This window comes from Ictidomys tridecemlineatus, chromosome 3 (assembly GCF_052094955.1).
Source record: "Ictidomys tridecemlineatus isolate mIctTri1 chromosome 3, mIctTri1.hap1, whole genome shotgun sequence".
In the NCBI taxonomy this organism is placed as follows: Eukaryota; Metazoa; Chordata; class Mammalia; order Rodentia; family Sciuridae; genus Ictidomys; species Ictidomys tridecemlineatus.
This window is the reverse complement of record NC_135479.1, coordinates 48,067,818-48,095,723: the sequence shown is the minus strand read 5'-3', so window position 1 is coordinate 48,095,723 and position 27,906 is coordinate 48,067,818. Positions and strand designations below refer to the sequence as shown.

The following is a 27,906-nucleotide window of genomic DNA, read 5'->3' as shown; positions in this document are numbered from 1 at the left end:
AGGTAGCTCTTGACCTGGTCAATTTGACTCACTTGCTGTTTTCTCCATTACTTTCTAAAATTATTACTCCTGTTATCATTTAAGTTTCAGCACCACTTTGTTCAGCTTGCTGCTTCTGGGTTCTTTCATGTAAGGAATAAGGATTATTAAATAAAAGCTGTCTTGGCAATTAAGTCCATGGTTTCCTTTCTTTCTAGTTACTTTGGACACTTGGAAGGCTGTGGTGCTGATCTACACAAAGAAATTCGAGACACTTACTATCAACTTGTTATGTTTTTGGTCAAAGCAATTAAAGGATTTAATAGCATAAATGACAGGTACTGGATGACTTTTTAACTTCTAGAGGAAAAAAATGTATTTTTTCTTCAAAGTTGAAAATAAGTTGAAAAGAAAGGATAAGATAAAAATAGCCTCTAATCTTATCGTTTAGAACTATTCATTAATGTTAATTTATTAGTATATTTTTTGCTAGTCTTTTTTCTGTTTAATATGTACATTAAGTATGAGTTTTGTTTTATCTAAGAGTTTTATAACCTATTATTTTTAGTTTTTGATGTATTATTTGTAGTTTTAAAACTTGAGTATAAAACTATTTTTCAGTATCCTCCTTACTAAGTGGTTTAGATATAAACCTTAAGTCATATGTCTCTTCTGTAAATCTAAATTGCATAACTTTAGCTAGTTTGGGGTGGCCCAATTTGCTGACCTTTACTGCTCAGCCTCTACTGTAAAGAATGCCCTATAGTAGGTCTGCCAGAATGGAGAACTTACCTTACACCTTTCAGGCTTCTTTTGTTTAATCTTTGGAAAATGTTTGTATGGAATATGAATGTTTCTGCTTTCCTATTACAGATCAGATACTGACTTGCATTGTCCCTGTTGTCTATGTTGGTTATGGACAGCTCTGGTAACTATCACTTCTGTGGCCTCCTTAGATCCCTGCTGCCTGCCTTATCCTGTGTTCAGACAGCCCTGCTTCATCTGTTGGATATGGGCTGGGAACCCAGTGACCTTGCCTTCTTCGTTGACATTCAGTTACCAGATCTCCTCATGAAAATGTCACAGGAAAATATAAGTGTCCATGACAGTGTGATCAGGTAAGAACACAGTCCTATATTCCGCAATTCTTAAAGTAGATGATAAGATACAGGGATCATAGCATAAGGGTGAAGGGCATGGGCTCCAGAGCAAGAGTCTGTGTAATATAGATCCTGGCTTTGCCACACACTGCCTGGGTGACTGTGGGCAAGTTATTTAATCCCTCTGTGCCTCAGTTTCCTCATCTTTAGAGATAAGATGATAACACAATCAGCCTCTGAGGCTGGTCATGAGGAATAAATAAGTTTTATTTCTGAATTCAAATGATATCTGACACTTAGTGATGCTTTGTAAATTGGCAGCAGTGGTATTGTGAACTCAGAAAATGAGGATTTGTTTTTTTTTGGAGATCCTAATATAGCTTGTTGAATTGGAGAATTCTTTTCCTTTTTTTTTTCTTTAACACTTATGTGTGGTATTAGCCACTATATTCTAATAAATATAGGGACTTATATAAGGACTTACCTTATAAGAAAAAATAATTTGCAAGTTTTTTTTTTTCCATTCCATTTTTGACGAATGTCTCTTCAAAGTCCAGGTACACTTACCATTATCTACTTGTGTGTGTGGAAAGAAAGAAGAAAATAGAGTCGGGGGGAGCAGGCTTCAAGAGGGGAGAATGAGGAAGAAATAAATCAGTGAGGCAATCTTTACTCTCAGGAGAGAGATTCTGAGAAAAGAAGACACAATTAAAGCTGTCTTCTTGTTTGACTTCAGCCTTGATCTGCTGCCAGAGAGCAATGAGGGCAGAGAGAGGGAACACAACACTGGGTGGGCATCAACATGCGGTTTCATCTTCTGTCAGTCTGCCATTATTTCAAGCTTTGTCTGCATCTACATGATACAGTCTTTAGGGGTAGGTCACACCCCTCACACCAATCCTTCCTGGCACTAGCCCAAAGCTATGAAGAGTAGACCTAAAATCATTTAGGTGGGATACATGAATGAATGTATATTTATTTGTTGGTTGGAACATTTTGCATTTGCTATCAAGCAAATCATTTTGTGTTTAAAATACTTGTTGCTAAAACCAACTGTAAACTGAAATGATGGAAATTTATAGTTTTGAATCTAAAAGGAACCTGCCCATGAGATTATCTACCTGAAATCCTTTATTTAAAATGAGGAGACAGGACAAGGGCAAAATACAGTCTTCCTCAGTATCCTTACGAGATTGGTTCCAGGACCCCTCACCAATAACAAAATCTGCAGATACCCAAGTCCCTTATATAAAATATAAACTACCACATCCTCCCATATACTTCAAATTATTACTTATAATATCCAACATAATATAAATGATACTTAAATAGCTATTAAGTTAAATAGCTATTACATTGCTATAGCTGTTTATACATTGTTACACAATGTTACACATTGTTTAGGGAATAATGACAAGAAAAAAAACTGATTCAGAACAGACACAATTTTTTTTTTCTAAGTTTTGATTCAATGATGGTTGAATCTAGGGACATGGAACTCTGGGCTATAGAACCCATAGATACAGAGGGCCTACTCTAATGTATCAAGGCCTTGTAGCAGCTAGTGGTGGAGCTGAAGTCATATGTCCTGACTCCCTTTTTGTGCTGATTCCACTAGGATGTTCTAAGTATGTCCATATAGAACATTTTTTTTTTAATCACTGTTTTTTTGGGGCTGGGGATGTGGCTCAAAGGGTAGCGCGCTCGCCTGGCATGCGTGCGGCCCGGGTTCGATCCTCAGCACCACATACCAACAAAGATGTTGTGTCCGCCGAGAACTAAAAAATAAATATTAAAAATTCTCTCTCTCTCTCTCTCTCTCTCTCTCTCTCTCTCTCTCTCTCTCTCTCTCTCTCTCCTCTCTCACTCTCTCTTTTTTAAAAAAAATAAATTAAATAAATAAATAAATCACTGTTTTGGCCCAAGAGCCTGGCACATGGTTGGTTCACCTCACCCAGGGTAATCTACTCTGAAAGGGGCTTCTCCATTTTTATTAGCATATATCTAGCAAATAGTAGACAGACCCTGCAGTTTTTAAAAGTAATTGACTTTTCTCTTAAAATGTTTAAAATTGCCCAGTCTATTAAACCCATAGGTCATGGAATCTGCTAACTAGCGCTTTCCTTGGATATCCAGAGATTCATGCTCCCTCTTCCTCTTCTCTCCTCCTTTCCTCTCCCTTCCCACATCTCGGGGTTTTTTTGTTGTTGTTGTTGTTGTTGTTGTTGTTGTTGTTTGTTTTTTTATGCTTTTTTTTTTCTCTTTTTTGCCCTCCTTTTAGCCAGTGGAGTGAAGAAGATGAGCTTGCTGATGCCAAGCAGAACTCAGAGTGGATGGATGAGTGTCAGGATGGCATGTTTGAGGCCTGGTATGAAAAAATAGCCCAGGAGGATCCAGAGAAGCAGAGGAAAGTAAGACCTCCCAATTAGAGTGATCTAGAGTTTGGAGAGGAAGGTGTGCTTTGGGCCTGCTGGCAGGCTTTCTCCTGAGAGGGAATTCTGGACCTTCACATCTGGTATTAACCTGAGAGGCTCTGCATGCTGATGTGACTGTCAATGGCTCCCTCCCACAGAACTAGACTCAAAAAAAGAGTGTCTTGCAAGGCTGATGTACTGTGTTAGGTATCAATTCGTTAATTTACAGTGAGAAATAGAATTGTTACAGGACCTGGGTTCTTGTGTCCTTGGGCAGCACATTTTCTTCATGGAGGCAAGCACCAGGGAGGGTTGTCTGATGAGTGAGGAAGCAGCCGTCTGTATACTGCAGTCAGAGCTGCATGATGCAGATGAGTAAGGCACCTGGCTCAGGTGGCCGATCCATCTATCTCCACATTAGGTGTTAACTTTGTTGCTACCACAGGTGCCAGGCTTCTGCTTGCCTCAGAGTCATTCGTATTTTATGCTTGAGTGTCTACTTGCGCTGACCACTTTGCTCATGTGGCACTTCTGCAGTGCTTGGAATTTTTCTCTGGGCCCACAATTGGGCCTTGTGATTTTTTCTCTCTTATATGTATACCTTTATTTGGAGCCATTCTGTATTTCTCAAGTGATGGACATATTTCCTCTGCTACTACATATCTACTACTATATGTGACTTACATATTTAGTTCCTTCATTTCTAGGCCCTAAAGATAAACTGTACTATAGCCTCCAAGTATTTCCAGTAAACAATCTGCTTGCTTATGAAACAGTGCCTTTACTATTTCCCTAAAGTTTTTTTTTTTTATTTCCTCATTTTTTGTTGTTGGTGCATTGTAGTTGTACATATTGGTGGGATTTGTTGTTACATATTGATGTAGGCACACAATATAACAATATAATTTGGCCAAAAGTTTGTTTCTTAGCACCTAAAAAAAATGCACCTTTTGCAGTGTTTCCTGTGTCTGTGAACACTACCAATGTCCAGCCAAAAACCCAAACTAAATATTTGGATGCTATTCTTGGCTGTTCCCTTTTACTGAACCCCACATCAAGTCAGTCACCAAGGTTTCTCACTTCTGCCTCTTGAATACCTCTCAAGTCTGCTCACCTTTCCCTACCCAACTTCTTGCTCAGTTCCAGGCCATATTACCTGTTCATTTGAACAACTTCTGTTGTCATCATTTCGTCTTGCCCTCTTCAATCCCTTGTTTTACTCAGAGATCAAGGGAACTTTCAGAACATTCAAATCTAATTCCATTACTCTCCTACTTAAAAACAATCAATAGCTCCTTAGGCTAGCATTCAAGTTCCTTGTGGTTTAACCTTTTCAACTTCATCTGGTTATTCCCCCGCCTTCTCTATATTCTACATAAAGGGTTATCGCCAATTTCATAAACCCTTGTCTTGCCGTCTTTTGCTTCCTGTATCTTTTACTTTTATCTGATATGTCTAACCACATTTATCCCCTCCCAACTAGTACCTCTTTCTCCCTCAGGTCTCAACTGAGGAATTTATCTCCTTTGGAAAACCTTCCTTGACCCTCCTAATACCCAGTGATAGCCATCCTCTATGTTCTGTAAGCCTCCCAAATTTGTATGTGAAAGCACATATCACACCCAGATGATCATCATCTACTTGCTTAAAGGATTTCCCAACTAGACACTTAGTTTATTCAGCTTCAAATCCTAGCACCTAGTATAATGCCTGGATCGTCTTGAGTACCTATTGAATGAATGAGTTGGTTAATGAATAGTGGCCACATTAGAAAGTCTCATGGTTAATTGTGTTTATTTCACCTTATAGATGCACATGTTTATTGCTCGCTACTGTGACCTGTTAAATGTGGACATCTCTTGTGATGGGTGTGATGAGATTGCTCCCTGGCATCGCTACCGGTGTCTACAGTGCAGTGACATGGATCTGTGCAAAACTTGCTTCCTAGGTAAATTTCAAAGACTAAGTATGTCATATTCAACAGTCATAATTGTTTCTATTTTCTGTGATCTGGCCATCTTTTAAAACCCTCTTTTTACTAAAAAGGTATACTGCCCAATTGGTATCCTCTGACTCTGGCTCTATCTCCCCTGCTCAGTGATCAGGTCCACTGCTCTTATATGACAGCCTTTTTCTCCCACTGTGCTGGGTGGGCACTTAATAAATACTCAGGACCAATGGATATATGTTTAGTTGGGTTTCCAGGAATTTTTTTTTTTTTTTTGTGGTACTAGGGATTGAATTCAGTGCACATCGATGCTAGGCAAGTGCTCTACCACTGAGCTACATCTCCAGACCTCAGGAAATAGTTTTTGCTTCTGAATCATGCAGTATTTACAAATAGCAAATCACACACACAAAGAAAACATTCAAAAAATCTTTAACTTGTAGGTACTGAGTGAGGCAAAGCGTATCAACAGAAGTGAATATTGGACTGCTCTGTGTATACATGGTTAGACACAACTCCTGCTCTGGAAACATTTATAATTTAGCCGGGAGACTGACTGTATCCACAGATGTCTATTCCAATACAAGGGTGAATATGCTGAGTTATCAATGAGTAGTATAGATTTCTTCTGGAAAAGTTAAGAAGTAGCCATGGTGTTGCTGTAGGAAAGGCTTGTGGAAGAAGTAGAATGAGACTTGGTCTTTGAAGAAAAGAACTAGATGAGTCAAAGGAAATTCTAAAGATGGGGTCACCATCAAGGATAGAATAAGCCCAGGAGGAGAGGAGTGAATGCCTGCAGTGAGTTTAGATGGACACACTTGAGTATTTGTCCAACCAAGTGATAGATTAGGACAGGTGGGACCCCAAGATACCAGGCTAAGAAATTTGAATAGTTTACAGACAATAGGGAAGGTTTACCAAGCATAATATTAACATGATCAGAGCTATATAGAGAAAACAGTTCTGTCTGTGTGAGAGTATCCTTTAGAAGTCAGTGGTTACAATAGTATTAGGGCCTGAACCTGGTTGTGGCAGCGAGAACAGAAGTGGTCAAATATGAGGAGTATTAAGCAGAATCTACATCAGGACTTAGAGTCCTGCTGGACTTGGAATAGGAAGAGAGCAGAGCAACCAATCTCCCTTTTTTTGAAGTTCTGGGGATTGAACCCTAGGGCACTCTACCGCTGAACTATATCCCTAGCCCTTTTAAAAATGTGTTTGGTTTTTGGCACAGGGTTTTGCTAAGTTGCTTAGGCTGGCCTGGAACTTGTGATCCTCTGCCTCAGAGGCTGAGGCCTCCCAGATAGCTGAGATTGCAGACGTGCACCACCACCCCTGACTAGCCAGTACTTTTCACGTCTATCATCTAAATCTCTACTCTCCAGATCTGAGGTTATGAAGTCTGTTTACATCTGTGGTTCTAGAATGAAAAAGTAAGAGCAAATACTTGATCATTCCTTAGTGTTTACTGAGGAACATACCTACAGATTCTTCATATTTGTCAGAGGAGAGTCATGGGAGACAGCTCACAAATTGGCATAGACTTGATTCTGCCAAACAACATTCATGATGAGAATTGGTAATTTATTTAATCAGACTGTGGCACTGGAGAAGTAGGGTCAACATTGCTGAGCAATTCTGTACTGGTATTGTCATTCACATGCTCAGAGCCACTGGGGCAGAGTGTCCTGGTCTCCAAAGGATACCTGCAGCTCCTGCCTTCCTCAACAGTAAATTAGGAGCAATTCTAGTACTGAGATTGGTTTGTTAGAACTTCTGGGATCCCTGTGCCCTATCCACCTAATACTCCTGTTTTTCTCCAGGTGGAGTGAAGCCTGAGGGCCATGGAGATGACCATGAAATGGTCAACATGGAATTTACCTGTGACAACTGCCAGGGTTTGATTATAGGCCGGAGAATGAATTGCAATGTGTGTGATGACTTTGATCTTTGCTATGGATGCTATGCCGCAAAGAAATATTCCTATGGGTAGGTCTCAGGTGACCTAGAGCCATGTAACCTTTTCTTTATTTCTTCGCTTAAAGAGAGGGCTTTTTATTTTTTTCTTTTCTTTTTTTTTTTTTTTCAGTGGTACTGGAGATCAAACCCAGGGCTTCACACATGCTAGGCAAGTGCTCTACCATGGAGCTATACCCCACAGCCCTCCTTTTATTTTGTGGTACTAGGGATTAAATTCCAGGGGCACTGAACATCCTCAACCCTTTTTATTTTTCAGTTTGAGACAGAGTCTTAGAAAATTGCTTAGGGCCCTGCCAGGTTGCTGAGGGCCTCATCAAGTTGCTGAAGCTGGCCTTGAGGCCAGCTTATGATCCTCTGCCTCAGCCTCCCAAGTCACTGGGATTACAGGAGTGTGCCACCACACCAGGCTAAATAAGGTTTTTATTACAGAAAATTTCAAACATACCCTAAAGTAGAGAGACTAGTGCAGTGAGTCTTCCTATACCCATTGCCCAGATTCAGCAATTAGGAAGATTTTGTTATATGTGTTTAGTTTATTTCTTTTTTTTCTTTATAAAAACATCTTGAAGCAAATTTGAGACCTTAAATACCTTCTTTCCCATGTACTTTGTCTGAAGATTATAAGTGTTTTCTCACATTACCAAAACACTATTACCACGCCTTGCAAAATTCACAAAAGGGACTTCTTAGCCTGTTTTCCACAGGCAGTTCTCTAAAGATTATGAAATCCTGAGCCAGGTGTGGTGGCACATGCCTGTAATCCCAGCAGCTCAGGAAGCTGAGGCAGGAAGATCATGGTTTGAAGCAATTTAGAGAGGCCCTTTGCAATTTACTGAAATCCTGTCTCAAAAAAAAAAAAAAATAGGGGGCTGGGTATGTGGCTCAAGCGGTAGTGCACTCGCCTGGCATGCGTGCGGCCCGGGTTCTATCCTCAGCACCACATACAAACAAAGATGTTGTGTCCGCTGAAAACTAAAAAAAATTTCTCTCTCTCTCTCTCTCTCTCTCTCTCTCTCTCTCTCTCTCTCTCTCTCTAAAAAAAAAAAGGAGGGGGGGGCTAGGGATGTGGCTCAGTGCTTAAGTGCCCCTGGCTTTAATCCCTGATATCCCACCCCCAAAATTGCAAAATCCTGTAATGTAATGTTATGTTCTATGTTTGTGTTTGTTCATTTTTCTTGTCTTTAACCTTTGAATAACTACAGCCTAGAGGTGACTAATCCCAGAAGCAACTAAACACATGCCCTGGGCCTCTCTTTGGAGCTTCATAAACTCTATAGGCCTTACATATGTCTTGCCTTTGCAGCCATTTGCCTACCCACAGCATCACAGCCCACCCCATGGTGACCATTCGGATCAGTGACCGGCAGAGGCTCATCCAGCCTTACATCCACAACTACTCCTGGCTGCTCTTTGCCGCCCTGGCTCTCTATAGTGCACACCTGGCCAGCACAGAGGTTGTAGATGGGGAGAGACTGGACCCCCAGGCCCACAGCAATGCCATCATCCTGCGGAGCCAGTGCATGCAGCTTGTCGGGGACTGTCTGATGAAGGCTCACCAGGGGAAAGGTGACTATTCATCATGCCCAGAAACCAGGACCAACCCTCAGACTGCTCGACCCAGAGGTAGAAGAGTCCAGTATTCCACACGAGGGGCTCATCTGGTGTGATACCCAAGTCCACAGATTCAGTTGAGAGAAATGATAGCATTCAAGTGGCATTTAGTTTCTCTAAAATATTTACATGAAGATATACGAAAGTATTAATAATTAAAATTCTAGTTATTAAAGTCTGTGATTGGATTATTTAGTATTTTGATCTACTAAATTTTATGAGGAAGTCTAGATTATTTTTAACATGAAGTACAAATCTATTTCCATGTAACTATTCTAGATGAGAGCTATTTATAAGTAAAATAGTTTAATATAACAGCTGGATGATCTGACTTCACCAAGGATGTTAGGAATAAAGTAAATATTTAGCTGGGCACGGTGGCGCACGCCTGTAATCTCAGCAGCTTGGGAGACTGAGACAGGAGGATTTCGAGTTCAAAGCCAGCCTCAGCAACAGGTGAAACACTAAGTAACTCAGTGAGACCCTGTCTCTAAATAAATACAAAATAGGGCTGGGGATATAACTCAGTGGTTGAATGCACCTAAGTTCAATCCTTGGTATGCCCACCAAAAAGAAAGAAAAATGTTTAACTTCTGAGAAATTCACATTTCTCTCTGATAATGAACTCCCCATTCTGGTTATTTTAGAGAATCAGACCTACATTAGATAGCAATGGGTAATATCAGTGCATCAGAACAAGTTTTTTTTTTTTTTCAGTTGTAGATGGACACAATACCTTTATTTTATTTATTTTTATGTGGTGCTAAGTATCAAACCCAGTGCCTCCCACATGTGAGGCAAGCATTCCACCACTGAGCTATAAACCCAAGCCTACATCAGAGCAAGTTTTTATCTCCCAATTGGATTTAGAAATCTAGTTAGTGGCACTTCTATGAAAGTATAATATTTTTAATTTTTGAAACAGACAATCCTGTTGTATCTTCTCTGTTTTCTTGATAATAAAATGTCCAGACTTTCACCTTCTGAAGTCAGGAACTAAATAGATGTAGATAGCCAGGGATGTTTTTATTAAGTTCTCCTGATTTTGGTTTGTGTAGACCTCAGCCATCTGTTTCTATGCAGTGATAAGTGATTTGAGTCTTTTGCATGAAATAATCTTTGTTATAAACTTTTAACTATTCTCTTTCTTCCCTTATAGGTCTTAAAGCTCTCGCTCTTCTTGGTATATTGCCAGATGGTGACTCTACACCAGAAAACCAAACCCTCCCACTTAATGTACCTACCCGCACATCAGAGGAACAGCTAGAGAAGAAAGTGGTCCAGCCTGCTGAGGAGCCGGCAGAGGCAGGCCCTTTTGTGCACTGCAAAGTAAATAGCACTTCTCTATGCAGAGTCATAGTTGAGCTCTGAGAGCCATTCACATGATGAAGCAGAGCTAAAATGTTAAAAGTACAGATCCTCGCTAGATTGGGCTGCTGGGTTCACATCCCTGCTCTGTCAGACCTTGGTCATATTACTACAGTCTCTGCCTCCATTTTCTCATTTGTAAAATGGGGATGATAATAGCAATACCTATGATATATGGTTGTTGTGAGGAGTTATCTTATACACTTTGAAATAACATGTAAGTAATTAGAATGTGTGCATGGTAAGTTCCATGTCATTGTTAACTATTCCTATTATCTGCCTCCTGGTGGTTTTCCTAATGACTGAACAAGATATGCAACTAGAGTACATTTAAAGATGAAAAGCATTGTATATGTGTAGGTATTTTTATGTTCAATCAACAAATATTTGATACCAAAATCTTACTATTTAGCAAGTAGACACGATAAGTTTATATGTAGTTGCATAGACAGAAAAGCCTTTCTGGTTCCAGGTATTGCCTGTGATAGTGACACTTAAAAGGACTGTCTGATGAATATGAAATAATTTTTATTTAATATTTAAAGTAAGGATCTTTAAGACAAAGATTATGTTTAAGATAAACATTAAAATCATTCACTAGAACTTTGGAATTACATTGTCTTCACACAGTGGCAAAAGGTACAGGGAGCACATTGAGATCTTTCAGTAAGGCAAGTACCTCTCACAGTCACAGTTGTCTCTTAAAATGGTCTGTATCCATTCTCAGGAGGTTAGGACTGATGTCAGCTAACAGTATCCAGAAAGGGGGAAGCATAAGTTAGCTCCCACTGGGAGAGGACATACCTTCCCCTGTATGTTTGGTGTTATATAACACTTCACCTTTGGCTTCAGAGAGGCAATCAAATTTGGATTTCCCAGACTAAAAGCTGGGCTGCCTCTACCACACACTGAAGTCTTCCCACATCACTTAGATACCTCATATAAGTCTGCGTGACAATGGGGGAAAGACCCTAAGGTCTTGATGCACACGCATTCATTTTCTGACCCCTGCTCAGAAAATGCAGACTGAGGGCTGTCATCTTGCGTGTTGGGCAGCTCACCCTCAGATTCCTAATCCCAGAAGTTTCCTAGCTCCATCAAGAGCCCCCTTAACAAGTCTCATCGCCAGATGAGATTCTCAAAAGGGCAACAGAGGTATGCTTGTTCATTTGTTAAAATAGAGAACAACTAATGCCAGAATGTGTTAAAGAGGGTGCAAGTATTAGAAATGGTGTCTGGTTTGTTTGTTCAAATTATATTGTTGTGATTTTTTTTTTTTTTTAATGCTGGGGATCAAACCCAGGCCCTTGCGCATGCAAGGCAAGCATTCTACCAAATGAGCTATATTCCCAGCCCTGACCAAGTGGTGTATGCAATAGATTTATCAACACCTACCGTATTAACACGAAGTAGATTCTATAGAAAACTGATAGATACATAGCCCACAACTCTGTCCCACAGCCTAAGAATGCTAATTTCTAAATTTTTGTTTTGTTTTGTACTGGGGATTCAACCCAGGGGCACTTTACCACTAAAATGCATCCCCAGCCCTTTTTAAAAAAATTTTTTTGAGACAGGGTCTCGCTAAGTTGCTTAGGGTCTTGCTAAGTTACTGAGGCTGGCCTTAAACTTGCTATCCTCCTGCCTGAACCTCTCAAATTGCTGAAATTATAAAGGTGCATCAACATGCCCAGAAGTAACTCTCCCCCCAACCCCACTGCCCTGTGGTACTGGAAATTGAACCCAGGGCCTCACACATGCTAGGTAAATGCTCTACCACTGAGCTACATCCCCTACCATTCCAAATACCAATTTCTATATCAATAAAATGTCTACATCAGTGGAATGGAAACAGTATCATGCTTCTAGGCTTTAGATTTGGTATAGTCGTATTTTCATAATAATATGAAATCTAAACTTTTTTTCTAATGATAAAAATTTGCTTTTCTATTGAAAAAGAACATATATCAAACATAGTCACCATGGTGTACTAGAAGGAAATGGATAACTTTTTCTTTTCCTCAAGGGAAGAACTATCCATACCTGGCTAAACAGAATGTATTAAAGATCTGGAATAGAGCCATTGCTTATGTGACTACAAGGTCTAACAGGGGCATTTGGAAGATGTTTGGAGGAATGTGACACAATGACTACTATCTTAATGAATCATAGATGTATTTAAAATATGAGTGGCATTTTTAATAATGAATTCAGAAGTTTTTTAATTTATTAAAACTAATGATAAAATTGTACTATAAATAGGATAAATTTTTGTTATTAAAAACCTTAGTTCTTATACACACACCATCATGTTTTTAGGGAAGGAGAGCTGCAGACAAGGAAATCAGACCTTTGGATTACAAGCAGAGAAGTAAGGCAAATGCAGGTATCTTGTTCATGAAGGATCATTCAGGCCAGACCCACATTCCAAATGTACCTGCAGATGCTCACATACCTCCAGGATTTCCAGGTAAAGAATATCTGACCAGTACCTTATCTCTTTCATTTTCAAATGTACTCTAGCCTGAGCTTGTTGGTTTTACACAATTTTATGTTATTCAGCTACCAGTGTTTCTCCATTTAGTTCAGATAGGGCTGATAACATTTTGAAAGTCACGTTTCATTCACTTTGACTGCTTTCCCACCTTATTTATTTCCTGTATTTACTGAGTGTCTCCCATGTGCCAAGCACTATGCTAGACCCTGGGGAGAACAGAGACTGACTCAGAGAGACACACACAGAGCCTCCCTCCCACCTCCCCATTCCACCCCCACTTCCCTGCTGAAGCTCATAGCCTAGGAGAACTTAAAGACAGAGGTATAGGTAAGTGTCATAAGGGACCTTGATATATGAGGATTTGTGGTAGGGATCAACATTCAGGGCAGAAAGTACACCATGAGCAAAGACCCTGAAGTAGGAAAGTCCCGGAACAATTAAGAGGAGAAGTCCCTCTTGGCAGGTGTGTAGATATGGGATACAAGATAAAATGAGACCTCTTTAGTGGGGTTCCTCTGCAAAGGCTTTAGCTGCTTGCCTAGGGATTCCAGGCTTCTCAGCCTGCCTAAGGAATGCAATGGCAAGGCGAGAGCCAGGTTGTTAGAGAATTCATGCATGATGCTGTGGCTGAAGAGATCAGAAGCAAGCCTCAGCCTCCTTCTTACTGCAGCCCCTGGTGGCAGATCTGTTCTTTCATCCCTCTGTGTGGAGGTGGGACTGAGCACCTGGCATTCTGCCTCATATTTGGAACCAGCTCTCAGAAGGGGCTGACACTCCACATCTGTCCAGGCCATCAAAGTCCTCTGGAGTTGAATTCCCCTGAGGACCAGCATGCTGGTTCATAGGCAGCAAGTATTGTCAACTACCTACCATGCTCCAGAGACATTGCTAGGTGCCCTGGTACAATACTGAAAGAGATAAAAATCAAAAGGGCAGATAATAAATATGAAATGTTAAATGATAAAATGTTAGCATCTAATTTAAGAGCAGAGTCAGAAGAATGGGGAGGTGTGGGAGGGTAACTGCCCATTCCATAGGGAGCAGGCAGGCTTCCTTGAGAAGAGGACATCTTAAAAATGTGCTCAGCAATAGTTTTTTAAAGTTCCAGCATTACTCTAGAACAGGACAGCACAGTGATTTACTTGGCATGTATAGAATGTGGCAAAATCTGAAAGTTGGCATTTTACAACACAGATGCTGAAAATTCAGAAGTGTCACCTCAGGAGCCAATAGAGGAAAAGGCAGTTACTCCCAACCCTGAGCAGGTGTTCGCTGAGTGTTCCCAGAAGAGGATTTTGGGATTACTAGCAGCCATGTTACCTCCCCTAAAGTCGGTAAGAGACAGGCAGCATTTCTTTGTAAAGGGGGTAATGTCATACTCAGGAAAAAAAAAAAAAAGAAAAAAAATGATGTTATACTAGATGCTGAAGCTGAAGCAGATTGTTAATAATAGTCATCTGTGTATCCCTGAGGGAGGAATTTTCAATTAAAATTATTTTCTTCATTGAGCCCCCACTACATTTTGTATGTATGTATGTTTATACGTGTGTGTGTGTGTATGTGTGTGTGTGTAGTATATATTACAATTTACTGTCTTTATTATAATCATTTTTCTATTATTTTATTTTGAAAAATTTTAAGCTAAGAAAAATTTGAAAGAATGAATGAAAATCTATATAGATTTACTAGTTGTGAATTTATCTCTGCATATTTACATATTGCTTATATTTTTTCCAAGTTTTGAAAATAACTTGAAATGATCACTGACACTTCAGCATGTGTCTCCTAAAAAGACAATCTCCTATATAACTACAGTGTCATCATTATATTTTAAAATTTTAACATTGATAGAGTAGTTTTATCTTATATAGAAGCTATATACAGATTTTTCTAAAATATTCCTTCAAGCATTTTTTTTTAAAAATCAGAATCCACTGAAGAATTGCATTGCATTTACATGGCATACTTATTAGTCTCTTTTAACCGATTTTTCTCTCCTTTTTGTTTGTTGTTTGTTTTGGTAACTTAATCCCAAAGTCTTCAAAGAGTCTAGACAGTTCATTATTTTTTATAATTTTCTGGACTATGCATATTTTTCTTTTTTAAAAAAAATGTAGTTGTAGATGGATAGCATGCATTTATTTTATTTGTTTATTTTTTTATGCGATGCTAAGGATGGAACCCAGTGCCTCCATGTGCTAGGCAAGCATTCTGCCACTAAGCTACATCCCAGCCCCATAATGAAGTTCTTTTTGAACTTCAGAATAATTTTTTACCAAGGATTTGCCTAGCATTTTCATTGAATTTACATATTAATTTAGAAATTACTGACATCTTTATAAGAGTCTTTTTTTTTTGGTGGGAAGGGGGTTGAATAGAGAGGAATTGGACAGAACATTGATGAAACAGAATTTCTCAAGTCTGCAGAGTTTTGGGGAAAGGAGGTGTTCCCAGTACCAAAGATTTGGTCCTCAGGTCTTTTGATTCAAGGGCCTTTTTTAGTGTTTGCTGGGAGATGCTCAGACTTAGCAATAATTTTTGCTTGAGAGTTGAAAATGATTAACGAATCAGTCACAGTTCACAGGGGCATGTGTCTGACATGAAAAGCAATGTGTTCCTCTTGGTATATAAATGTACAGGGATAAAGAATGAGTCATAAATTCATACCAATCCCTGCAATTATCATCATAAATCACAGGTTCATTCTAGTTTTTTCCTTTTTTGTCTTTATAACTCCTGTCTTTAACAGTGAGATCCGAGATCCCATTATCATTTATATGATTACTTATTTGATCAACCTCCCAGCTGCCATTCTTCTTCTTTCAGAGGCGTCCTTGTCTCCCTCTAGACTCTTGACACTCTGCCCTGTGCCTCTACTGGTGAATACTTCCTTTCCGTGCCTGGGGCTGTCCTGATGTCAGGGTATCCCCTTGCATTGAGGCCACCCTCACCCACAGCAGGCTGTTACTCAGCGCAACATTCTCCTTAGGCTGCATGAAAATGCATGCCAGGCTAAAATCCCCACATGGACGCCCTCACCTCTCCACATGTGCTCAGACACTCACTTCAGGCTGCACTGCCACACTGATGCCCCCATTCAGAGCTCAACTCTTGACTCTTGAGCATGATTCCTGGGAATGCCTTCCTCAACCCATCTGTACTCTGCTGTTCCTGATATGGAAACTTTTTGCCCCATGCTTGGGCTCTGACTGCAGCCCACACCAGCCCAGTCCTTATCTAGATGCTTTCTTCATTCTTGGACACCAGCACCCCCGAAAGGCTGCCCCTTCAAGGGCATGTCTTCTTGAGAATCATTTTTTATTTCTGAGAACATTTTTTGTTGTTGTTCTTCGGTGCTTTGTTTTCATATTATACACATAGTGCCCTCTTGAATCACCCTGTAGATAACAACTCACAACGTGCTCCCTCTTGGTATATAAACCTAGAGAGAGAATGAATCATAAATTCATTCCAGTCCCTGTAATTATCATTGTAAACCACAGGCTCTTTATCTAAATGGTATTTATAATGAAGAATTGAAAACAAAGTAAGTTAATGGGCAGTATTTATTTATTTATTTATTTTTAAAAAGAGAGAGAGATAGAGAGAATTTTAATATTTATTTTTTAGTTTTGGCAGACACAACATCTTTGTTTGTATGTGGTGCTGAGGATCGAACCCGGGCCACACGCATGCCAGGCGAGTGCGCTACCGCTTGAGCCACATCCCCAGCCCCAAATGGGCAGTATTTAAAGAAAGAAAAATAACTTTAAAATTACTAATTTGTTTTACATGTGTTACATGTTAATGTACTTAGAAAAAGGTTGAGGGCTGGGGATGTGGCTCAAGCGGTAGCGCGCTCGCCTGGCATGCGTGTGACCCGGGTTTGATCCTCAGCACCACATACCAACAAAGATGTTGTGTCCGCCGAGAACTAAAAAAAAATAAATATTAAAAAATTCTCTCTCTCTCTCTCTCAAAAAAAAAAAAAAAGAAAAAGAAAAAGGTTGAAAGGCTATTCATTAATCCGTTAATAGCTGTTATCTCTTGGACATTGGTGAAGGGGCAGATTATGGAAAACATTTAGTTTTGTGTATTTCTGAGTTATTTAATTATTTTACAATGGACATATTAGGAGGGGAAAACATCCAAACATTTAAGTTTACTTTTTAGGGTAAAGGAATTGGAAAGTAGGACCATAAGATGATACTCAAGAATATTTATTTTACAATTGATCATACACGTGCCATTTATGAAAGCTACTGCATAATTCTTTTGGCACTAGGCCAGTTGTAAATAATACTCAAAGGGGATGAAGAGTTTATCTAGTCTGGTTGCGTGGATCCTCTACTGAAGAGCTCTCCCCTCTCTTGGCAGGGTCCCACAGTTCCCCTGATAGACCTGGAGCACGTCCTCCCACTCATGTTTCAGGTTGTCATCTCCAACGCAGGCCACCTGAATGAAACCTACCACCTCACCCTGGGTCTTCTTGGCCAGTTAATCGTCCGTCTTTTACCAGCAGAGGTAGATGCCGCAGTGATCAAGGTTCTCTCAGCCAAACACAACCTGTTTGCTGCAGGGGACAGTGCCATTGTGCCAGATGGCTGGAAGACCACCCACCTACTCTTTAGCCTGGGAGCTGTATGTCTAGACAGGTAACCTTGGTTCTCACTCACCTGCCACCCCCACACCACTCACTGTGGTGTCCATTTAGGTCAGAGGACTGGCTGGTGATACATTTTAGGTGCTACAGTGCTGTTGTCTGAGAATTTCCTTTGGCCATAGAATTGGTTTAATGGAAATGCTGTCATTCCACATTAAATGGCTGAGCCTCAGCACTGCCTGCTGATTTAACACTCTGATGATTCATATTCTGGTGTAGTTTTTCCTGAGAGCATTAAATGTGGGTCTTGAGGTTAAAAATCTATTTCCTATGAAAGAAACATAACCACAATACCAAATTTGAAAAACAGAAATGAAGAAAAAAAGTCAGCCTAATTTGCACCATATTAATACATCAGCTATTTTAGTGTATTTACTCCTGAGCCATTTTTCTGTGTGTAAATGTGAGTATGCATGTGTGCATATGCACAGGTGACTTTTTATAGAGATTTTTGAAACCATGCTTGTAGGCTACCAACCAGCATCATTCTGGTAGTTTTAAAACTAATTAATGAGTAGCCCTTTGCCTCTGGGTCTGCCTTGGAGTATAGTGAGCTGTAACGGGTTGAGTTTGGAGCCTTGTGCTCTGCCACCTAATGGAGCTCTTGCCTTCCAGCCGGGTGGGCCTAGACTGGGCATGCTCCATGGCCGAGATCCTGCGGTCACTCAACAGTGCCCCTCTGTGGCGAGACGTCATTGCCACCTTCACAGACCACTGCATCAAGCAGCTGCCTTTCCAGCTAAAGCACACCAACATCTTCACCCTGCTGGTGCTGGTTGGCTTCCCTCAGGTACAGCAATCAAAGGTCTGCTCACCCCCTCCAGTCCTCATCATGCTTATCAAAGACTCTGTGACATATATACATACTGGTATATTTTTCAAGATTGTGGGGTGGGGTGGTTTGTTCAACTTGCTTTTTTTTCTTTGTGTGTGTGTGTGTGTGTGTGTGTGTGTGTTCTGATGATGCCAGGGATTGAACCCAGGGCCTCACACTTTCAGCTTGCATTTTTAAGTTTAACTATTTGATTCATTATACTAACTGGTAATTGGCTTTGAGTAATGAGTAACTGTAATGTATTAAATTACAAAGAACGTCAAAAATTGTCTTTCCCTCTGGCATTTATCTTGATCTCATTTCTAATATTCATGTCTCTCAACTGACTGAGACAAAGAGGGCTATAAAAATATGGCATGTCAGCAGGGGCAAATCAATTCTGTGCTAGGCGTGTGCGACATCCTTTGGACTTAGAGATAAAAAGAGCCGTATCCTTAAGTGCTTGTTGAAGTCTGGGAGGCACAAGAAAAAGGCCTGAATATGTCCGTGAATACTCTTTCCTGTCTCAGTGTGCTGTTGAGTTGCCTTTTCTGTCTCTTTCTCATGTTTTAGGTTCTTTGTGTGGGGACCCGCTGTGTTTATATGGATAATGCCAATGAACCCCATAATGTGATCATCTTGAAGCACTTTACTGAGAAGAACAGGGCTGTGATTGTGGATGTCAAAACTCGGAAAAGAAAAACAGGTTTTCAACATATTTACTTTTTCTAAGAATGGAATAAATTGTCTAATCCTTGCATGCCCTAAAATCAATGAAGATATTATGGTTCTTTCCCCTGCATATGACTTCTTTAGAAAGCAAGTTCCCAAGCTACTTTTTCTTGATCTCTGAAATAATGTGATAGAACATAATTTTGAAGGCCCCTTTCCATGCTATAATTTTGTGTATATAGCTCTATTTTTTCAATTGGACAAATATTTAGGTTCTGAACATTTCATTTTACCATTTGCAGGTATCATTTGTTTTCTTATGGGTAATTTTAACATAAAGTCAGGTGACTGCACATTGAAGATTATGTTGGTATCAGTATGACTTTTCATTTTGTTTTACTTAAAATATTACAACTTAAGTTCTTTTGACTTAATTTTCAAACCCCAAACAGTATGGAGTATCTAACCATTATGTTCCCGGTTCAGCTTCTGAAGTAATCAGCTCTCTCCTCATCTTTAGCACTAAGCAGTGCCAGTGTTGTTTCTGAGCTTTTTTAGAATATGTTTTAGTTGTAGTTGTTGATGGACCTTTATTTTATTTATTTATTGTTATGTGGTGCTGAGGATTGAACCCAGTTCCTTACACATCCTAGGTAAGCACTCTACCACTGAGCTACATTCCCAGTACAATCTTGAGGGTTTTTTTTTAATATGAATGAATGTTCAGTAGTTCCCCAACCATTTGTTGAGCAAACTGTCCTTTCTCTATTGAGTTATTTTGGTACCTTTGTTAGAAATTAATTGGCTTATATGCATATATCTATTCATGGATTCTTTTTTTTTTTTTTTTTTAGAGAGAGTGAGAGAGGAGAGAGAGAGAGAGAATTTTTAATATTTATTTTTTAGTTTTTTAGTTCTTGGCGGACACAACATCTTTGTTGGTATGTGGTGCTGGGGATCGAACCCGGGCTGCACGCATGCCAGGCGAGCGCGCTACCGCTTGAGCCACATCCCCAGCCCTATTCATGGATTCTATTATGTTTCATTTTTCTCTATGTCTGTCTTTTACACCAGTACAACACTCTCTTGATTATTTTAGGTTTCTACTAAGACTTGAAATATGATTCTTTAACTTTGTTCTTCTTTTGGAAAATTTCTTTGGCTCTTCTAGATTTTTGCCTTTCTACATAAATTTTAGAATCAGATTGTCATTTTGTATTAAAGAAATTGCTGGTAATTGACTGGCATTGTATAGAATCTATAGATCTACTTTGGGAAAATTGACTTCAAACTCTGTGAGTTTTTTTGATTCATAAGCATGATATATATCTCTCCATTTATCTAGGGAATAAATTTAAACTCAGAAAATTTAGGTCTTAATTTTTGTCAGCCTGACATAGGGTTTTAAACTGCCTTCTCTCATTCCTGAATTGGTAATTTGTATCTTTTCCTAGACAGACATTTATTATTTGATTTTTTTCAAAGGATTTTTTTTCCTCTTTTTTCATTCCTTCCTCCCTTCTTTCCTTCTTCCTTCCTTTCCTTCTTTTCTTCCTTTCTTCCTTTCCTCCCTCCCTCCCTCTCTTTACTAGGAGCACTTAATAACTGAACCACATCCCCAATCCTTTTTACTTTTTATTTTGAGACAGGATCTCACTGAGTTGTTTAGAGCCTTGCTAAGTTGCTGAAGCTGACTTTGAGCACATGTTCTTCCTGCCTCAGCCTCCTAAGTCACTGGGATTACAGGTGTGCACCACTGAGCCTGGCCCTCTTGTTTTCTGTTTTATTAATTTCTGCTCTGATCATTATTCATTTCTCTATTTATGCTTGTTGTGGGCTTAATTTCTTTTTTTGTTTTTTCTGGTTTCTTAAATTGGAAATCATCACTGATTAAAGAACTTTCTTCTTTGCCCTAGCATCTTACTGGTATGAATTTCTATTTGTGGTTTTAACCATATCTCACAATTTTTGATATGTTATACTGTCATTTTCATTAAGGTCAGAATATTTTCTATTTTATAATTTCTTATTTGCTCTGTGGATTATTTTAAAGTTCTTTCTGTTGCTGATTTCAAGTTTAATTCCTTTATAGTCAGAGAGCATACTGAGGCATACTGAGCATACTTAGTTTTGGGTTTAAAATTTGACTTTCTTGTGAAGGCTTCATGAGCACTTGAAGAAAATGAGTGTACTTTGTTGTTGGTGGAATGTCTCACAGATGTTATTTAGATCAAGTCAATTAACAGTGTTATGAAGGCTGGGGATGTGGCTCAAGCGGTAGTGCGCTCACCTGGCATGCGTGCGGCCCGGGTTCGATCCTCAGCAGCACCACATACCAACAAAGATGTTGTGTCCGCCGAGAACTAAGAAAAAATAAATAAATGTTAAAATTCTCTCTCTCTCTCTCTGTCCCCCCCCACTCTCTCTTTAAAAAAAAAAAAAAAAAAACAGTGTTATGAAAGTCTTCCATACCCTTTCTGATCTTCTACTTTTTTTTTTTAAAAGAGAGAGTGAGAGAGAAGAGAGAGAGAGACAGAGAGAGAATTTTTAATATTTATTTTTTAGTTCTCGGCGGACACAACATCTTTGTTGGTATGTGGTGCTGAGGATCGAACCCGGGCCGCATGCATGCCAGGCGAGCTCGCTACCGCTTGAGCCACATCCCCAGCCCAGATCTTCTACTTTTTCTAACAATTACTGAAAAAAACTGTTGAAGTGTATTGTTCATTCTCGTTTCATTATGAGGTGTTCCTTTTTATCCTTGATGATGGTTTTTTTTGTTTGTTTGGTTTTTTTTTTTTGGTACAGAGATTGATCTCAGGGGCATGTGACCACTCAGCCCATCCCCAGCCCTATTTTGTATTTTATTTAGAGACGAGATCTCACTGAGTTGCTTAGTGCCTCACTTTTGCTGAGGCTGGTTTTGAACTCACGATCCTCCTGCCTCAGCCTCCTGAGCCACTGGGATCACAGGCGTGGGCTACTGCTCCCGGCAATAATAGTTTTTGTTCCGAAATCTACATTAATATTTATGTAAGCTATCCTGCTTTTTTGAAAAAAAAATAGCACTTGCATGACATGTCCTTTTACTTTAAACATGCATGATTTGACATTAAAATCAATCTCTTGGCCCACCAGGCCCACTGCCTCCTTGAGGTTACAGCTCTTGGCATGCCCCACACTCTTTTAGCCCTCTGCCTGCCTCTCCTTCTCCTCCTCCCAGAGCCATAGAAGTGGAGCCACAGCCACAGGCACAATGGCATCTGAAGTTACAGTAAATGATGACGTTATCAAAGTTTTTAATGATAGAAATTAAGGAAATCTAATACATAAGAGAAGATCAAAAAAAAAGAAAGAAAACAGTTCTCTTCTGTTCAAACAATGACAAATGAAAAATAATTGTAGAGAAGCAAAGCAGATCTTGGTGAGTGACATTGGTAATACTGTGGAGGACCCCTGCACATCTTTTGTGAAGTTACCTCTGAATGACTACCAATGTGCTTTGTATGATGCCACGTACAAAATGATTCTAAAAAAGAAGATATAGTATTTATGTTCTGGGTTCCTAAAAGTGCACCCTTAAAAAATAGGATTACTTATGGTAGCTCTAAAGATGCCATTAAAAGAAATGTACAGGTATTAAACACAAGTGGCAGGTAAATTACTTGGATGATATTAAGGACCAGTCAACACTTGAAGAGAAATTGGGAGACAATATAGTAGTTTCACTTGAAGGAAGGCCATTTATCAAATGACTATCAAGTGCCATCTTGATCTTAAGGGGTCTTCATTTCTCCAGCTCAGTCTGTTGGAGAATGTCAGCATTTGGTGTTTTTTGTTTTTTGTTTTTTGCCTTTCCACTAGGCCCTTGCAACACAATGAATGAAAGAGATTTGTTTAAGCAGCCTGCCAGTGATTGCCAGACTCTATAATATGGTTACTTTTATGTAGAATCCACCCCCAAAAAATAAATAAATAATATGAATTTCTTGTAGATAGTGCATAGTGAAGGGGTCTCCAATCTGATAATGCCTGCCTTTTTCTCCCTCTCTCCCCCTCTCTGTCTCTCCACCTATCCCGCCCCCCAGTCCAAGGGATTAAACCCAAATATGCTTTACTACTTAGCTACATCTCCAGCCCTATTTATTTATTTTTTGAAACAGGGTCTCAATTAGTTGCTGAAGCTGGCCTCGCATTTGCAGTCTTCCCACTTCATCCTCTCTAGTAGTTGGGTTTACAGGTGTGTGTGCCACCACATCTGGCTGATCCCTATCTTTCGATTGAATTGTTTAAACTTTACATTTAATGAAGTTATCAGGTTGGTTGGGTTTAAATCTACTATCTTCTTACTTATTTTCTATTTGTCCCATCTATTCTTGGTTCCCTTTTTTCCTTCTGCCGCCTTTTGGAGTTTTTATTTTTTATTTTTTGGTACTGAGTATTAAACCCAGGGGCACATTACCACTGAGTTACATCTCCAACCCTTTTTATTTTTTGAGACACAACCTTGTTAAGTTGCTTAGGGCTTTGCTAAGTTCCTGAAGCTAGTCTTGAACTTGTGATCCTTCTGCCTCATCCTCCCGAGAGATTGAGATTACAGGCATGGGCCATCAGTCCCCGCTTGCCTTATTCTTTTTTAATGATTCCATTTTATCTTCACTATTGGCTTTTTAACTCTGTTTCTTTATCTTCTTTTCAATTTTTCTTTTTTCGGTGCATACTGCATAAGCACCCTACTCTTGAGCTACAGCCCTATCTCTAGCCCTACTTCTTTCTTTCTTTCTCTTTTATTTTTAGTGGTTGCGATTGTTCTAAGGTTTATATTGTACAATTTAAACTCATCCATAGTCTACCTTCAGATATTATACCATTTCCCAATAAAGTAAAAATATTATAACATTTATTTCCATTTCTTGCACTCATTCTTTGTGTTATTGTTGCCAAACATTTTATTCTACATGATACAAATGTCACATTTTTTTCCTTTAAAACATTAGAAACTTAAAAAAAAAAAAAATTAGGTGGATGCAGTGGTGCATGCCTGTAATCCTAGTAGTTCAGGAAGATCACAAGTCCAAAGCCAACCTCAGCAACTTAGTGAGGCCCTAAGCAATTTATCAATACTCTGTCTCAAAATTTTAAAAAGGGACTGGGATGTGGCTCAATGGTTAAGTACCCCTGGGTTCAATCCCTGGTACCAAAAAATGCATATAAATTATATCTTATGTTTAGTTACATATTTACTATTTCTAGTGTTCTTCATTCCTTTATATAGATTCCATTTTTCATGTAGTATCATTTTTCTTTGGCCTGAGAAATTTCACATAGCGTTTCTTAAAGTGGAGATTTGCTGCTACAGAATCTCTTAGTGTTCATTTTTACCTTATCTTTGAAAGATTTTTTCTGGGTAAAAATTTCTCATCTGAGAGTTTTCTTTGAATACTTTAAAGAGGATTTGCTCATTGTCTTCTAACAAGCATAGATTTTTGGCATGAAGTCTTCTGTCATTCTTTTTTTTCCTCCACAGTTTTTTCTTAGTGCATATAGTTGCACATATGATGGGATCTGTTACATATTCATGCATAAAATGTAATGATATAATTTGGTCTGAGTTACTCCTCAGCATACCCCCTCCCTTCCTTCAAATGTTTCTTTCTGTCTTCTCCCAGGACATCTTCACTCTATGTGGTGAGAAGACAGAATAGTTCCAGCTTTGTTTGAACTTCAGAAATTGTTATGCTTATTGCTTTTTGGTATTTATTTCTCTTGCCCTAGATAGTTTCCTTTCACATATATGCAGGTCAGTATTAGCCTAAGACTATGAGGAACCCTCTTGAATCTCTAAAACTTTCTCCTACCCACCTCTCCCTCTCTCTGTATATTTCTTTTGTTGATATTCTGCCTCATAAATTCTAGCTGCCTTGACTTCCCTAAACTTCAGTCTCTATCTCCTCAGTTCCTTGAGATTTCTCCACTCTTCTGGGACATCTGCTTCCTGCCCTACAGCCTTGAAATTGTCTCCAGATTTCTGGTGCACTGAGGAGCTAATCTAGTTTACATCCTTTTTCTCAGGGATCTTAATCTTGCACTACCTATTGCCCAATGTTTGAAAAACATTGTTTCATGTGTTTTCCTCATTGTTCTAGCTGCCTGAGTGGAAGAGTGAATCAATTATCTTACTCCATCCATCTTGTTTGGAAGTGACAGTCTCACGTACTGTTTTTTGAAGATGACCCACTTGGCATTGTGAATTATCCCTCTTATTTGCTCAGTAGATGGGTGACCCAGTACCATTTTTGTGCTGGCCTTAAATATAGTGACTACAATTGAGCCCAGGAGATTGTTTCTGCATTTCTTCTTTTAATAAGGCATATTACTCTGGAAGAGATTTGGCTACAGGAAGCATTAACTGTACTTGTTCTGCCTTTCTCTTCCTGTCCGCTCTCTCTCTCCAGTGAAAGACTACCAGCTGGTCCAGAAGGGAGGAGGACAAGAATGCAGTGACTCTCAAGCCCAACTGAGCCAATATTCCCAGCACTTTGCCTTTATCGCCAGTCACCTTCTGCAAACCAGCATGGATAGCTATTGTTCCGAGGCTGTAGAAGCAACTTGGATCCTATCCCTGGCCCTCAAAGGTTTATACAAAACACTAAAGGTAATGGTGAGCCTCTTCCATTTCATAATAATTCTGGCTGTGATTTGACATCTGCAGGAGATTAACAAGGGAGAAATTCCATCTGATTTCAGTGAATGGTTAATCTTAGGATCTTGATTATTTTTAGAAATGGTTGGGGCCTTACCACAAAGATAAATAAAATTTTCCCAATAGATTGGTTTTCTATGTTTTTTGTACTGTTTCATGAACTAGGGTATTATGACTTCATGAGGACATGACCTTGGCAAGTAAGAACAAAAGACTTCCAAATGGCAGCTCCTCTGGTTCATTGTAGGAGCTGGGAGGAAAAATAAAGGGTGTTAGCATCCCATTGGATCTTTAAGCAACAGGTTTGGTCATTGGGGTAGAAGGAAGTAGACAAGTTAATGAGCTGGGTGATATTTGGTAAACTGCTGACTAGTGTGGTCTTCTTGCCCTGGGGGGTGCTGGTGGAGAAGAGGATTTTTCAAGGATGTATTTCAGCTCACTTGGAGTTTGTAGTCCCTTGACTCTGAAGGGTATTCAGTGGTAGAACTGGTGGCAAGGTCACAGAAAGGACTCAGAAACCACAGGAGACTGGACTTACCGCCCTGGGCCAGCCTTAATTTAAGGGTTTGTAGTTGTCAGGTTTTTTGGTTTTTGTGTTTTGGTTTTATTGTTGTTGTTGTTTTGTTTTGGGGTTTTTTTGTTTGTTTGTTTGTTTGTTTTTTATATTTATTTTTAGTTGTAGTTGGGCACAATACCTTTATTTTTTATTGATTTATTTTAATGGAGTGCTGGGGTTCTAACCCAGGGCCTCGCACATGTGAAGCAAGTGCTCTACCACTGAGCCACAACCCCAGCCCCTGTGTTTTTTTGTTTTTTTTTTTTTATTCATGGCATTTATCACAATGTCTGATTGATTTCTTTGTTTACATTGTAGTAGGAACAGGAAAATAAACTCCTTGGGGGAAGAAATCTTTGAATCCTTCACTTATTAAATATTTGTTGAGCTTAGTTGCCAAACAGAACTAAGTATGTAGTAGTGAATGAAAAAGGTCCCTGCACTCAAAGATCTTCCACTTTAACCATCCAGAAGCTATAAGGAGCCTGTAAAGAAGACTGCCTTGGGCATAAAAAGCCTTCTGAAGAGATAAAATTTGAGGTAATCGGTTAGAAGTCAGCCTTGGAAAACAGAGCAGGAAGAGTAGCAAGCTCCAGACCTTACAGAGGAAGAGGCATGATTGATTGTCACAGAGCTAAAATACAACCTCTGGGGCTTTGGAGGATGAGGCCAGAGAATCAGACAGGAAGCCTTGTCGAACCTTGTCAACCATGATGAGGGGCTTGGGTTTTAGCCTCCACGGCATTGGGAAACTCTGGGAAGGTAAAGCTGAGGGATATTACATATAGTTAAGTTTCAAAAATGTTTGTTGAATTAATGAGTTAAAGAGTGAATGAGCAGACAGAGGGTTATGGTTAAGGTTCTTTCTACTGACTCTAGAATTTTCCCTGGAAGGTGAGTCTAGGCCACCAGAGTTGAGATTAGTCTCTAAGAAAAGCTTGCTTCTTTCCAATTGACCTTTATCTTCTTTACTCTAAAGTGGCTGTATATCATTCTTTTTCTCTTTGGCAGGCTCATGGTTTTGAAGAAACCCATGCAACCTTTCTTCAGACTGATCTGCTGAAGCTGTTGGTGAAAAAGTGCAGCAAAGGAACTGGTTTCAGTAAAACATGGCTCCTCCGGGACCTGGAAGTAAGGGACAAAGATGGCTCCTGCTACTCCTGCCTTGTGCAAGTCTACAGGCCTAGAAGCTAGAAGCAAAAGCTTGTTCTGGCTGCTTCTGCCCTGTGTACTATAGTTCTTTACAGTTTTTAAAACTCTGCCTTGTTTCTATCTTCCCTTTTGGAATTAGGAATTATGACACCTGTCTTCTCCTGTCAAGGAAAATGAATTTGATGTTTGTTCAAAGAACATTGAGAAGTATATTATGGAAGCACATAATTGACCATTATATCATGTAATAAAGTGTGCCCTTGAATTATTATGTCCCTTTTAAAAAAGTTCCTTGAGCTAATCAGTTTCTAAATTTGTTCTGACTTATGTTTATTTTATGAGGGATTTCAGTTTATAATTTAATTTTATTGCTATTTCCCTGAGGCCTTAGATTTTTCTTTGTGGAGTTACTGTGGTTCCCTGAGGACTTTCTGTGCCAAGTATGCACT

At 39.4% G+C, this 27,906-nt stretch overlaps 1 protein-coding gene and 1 pseudogene across 4 annotated transcripts in view; both read left to right on the top strand.

Annotated features, from left to right (window-relative positions):
- The window catches only part of Zzef1 (zinc finger ZZ-type and EF-hand domain containing 1), a 130,147-nt gene that overhangs the window by 71,919 nt on the left and 30,322 nt on the right, over positions 1-27,906 (top strand). For all 4 annotated transcript variants that reach the window (XR_013436277.1, XM_078042683.1, XM_021734577.3 and 1 more), the window contains 14 exons: positions 198-317; positions 936-1,097; positions 3,361-3,490; positions 5,303-5,441; positions 7,265-7,430; positions 8,725-8,987; positions 10,192-10,361; positions 12,720-12,870; positions 14,092-14,231; positions 17,275-17,552; positions 18,176-18,350; positions 18,948-19,080; positions 25,502-25,701; positions 27,317-27,436. Coding sequence is in view for 3 of the 4 variants with exons in the window: in XM_078042683.1 (XP_077898809.1) it covers positions 198-317; positions 936-1,097; positions 3,361-3,490; positions 5,303-5,441; positions 7,265-7,430; positions 8,725-8,987; positions 10,192-10,361; positions 12,720-12,870; positions 14,092-14,231; positions 17,275-17,552; positions 18,176-18,350; positions 18,948-19,080; positions 25,502-25,701; positions 27,317-27,436 (2,347 nt within the window). In the remaining variant the exon portion in view is untranslated. The remainder of the gene's footprint in view (positions 1-197; positions 318-935; positions 1,098-3,360; positions 3,491-5,302; positions 5,442-7,264; positions 7,431-8,724; positions 8,988-10,191; positions 10,362-12,719; positions 12,871-14,091; positions 14,232-17,274; positions 17,553-18,175; positions 18,351-18,947; positions 19,081-25,501; positions 25,702-27,316; positions 27,437-27,906) is intronic.
- LOC144376149 (cofilin-2 pseudogene) lies at positions 19,098-24,084 on the top strand (annotated as a pseudogene).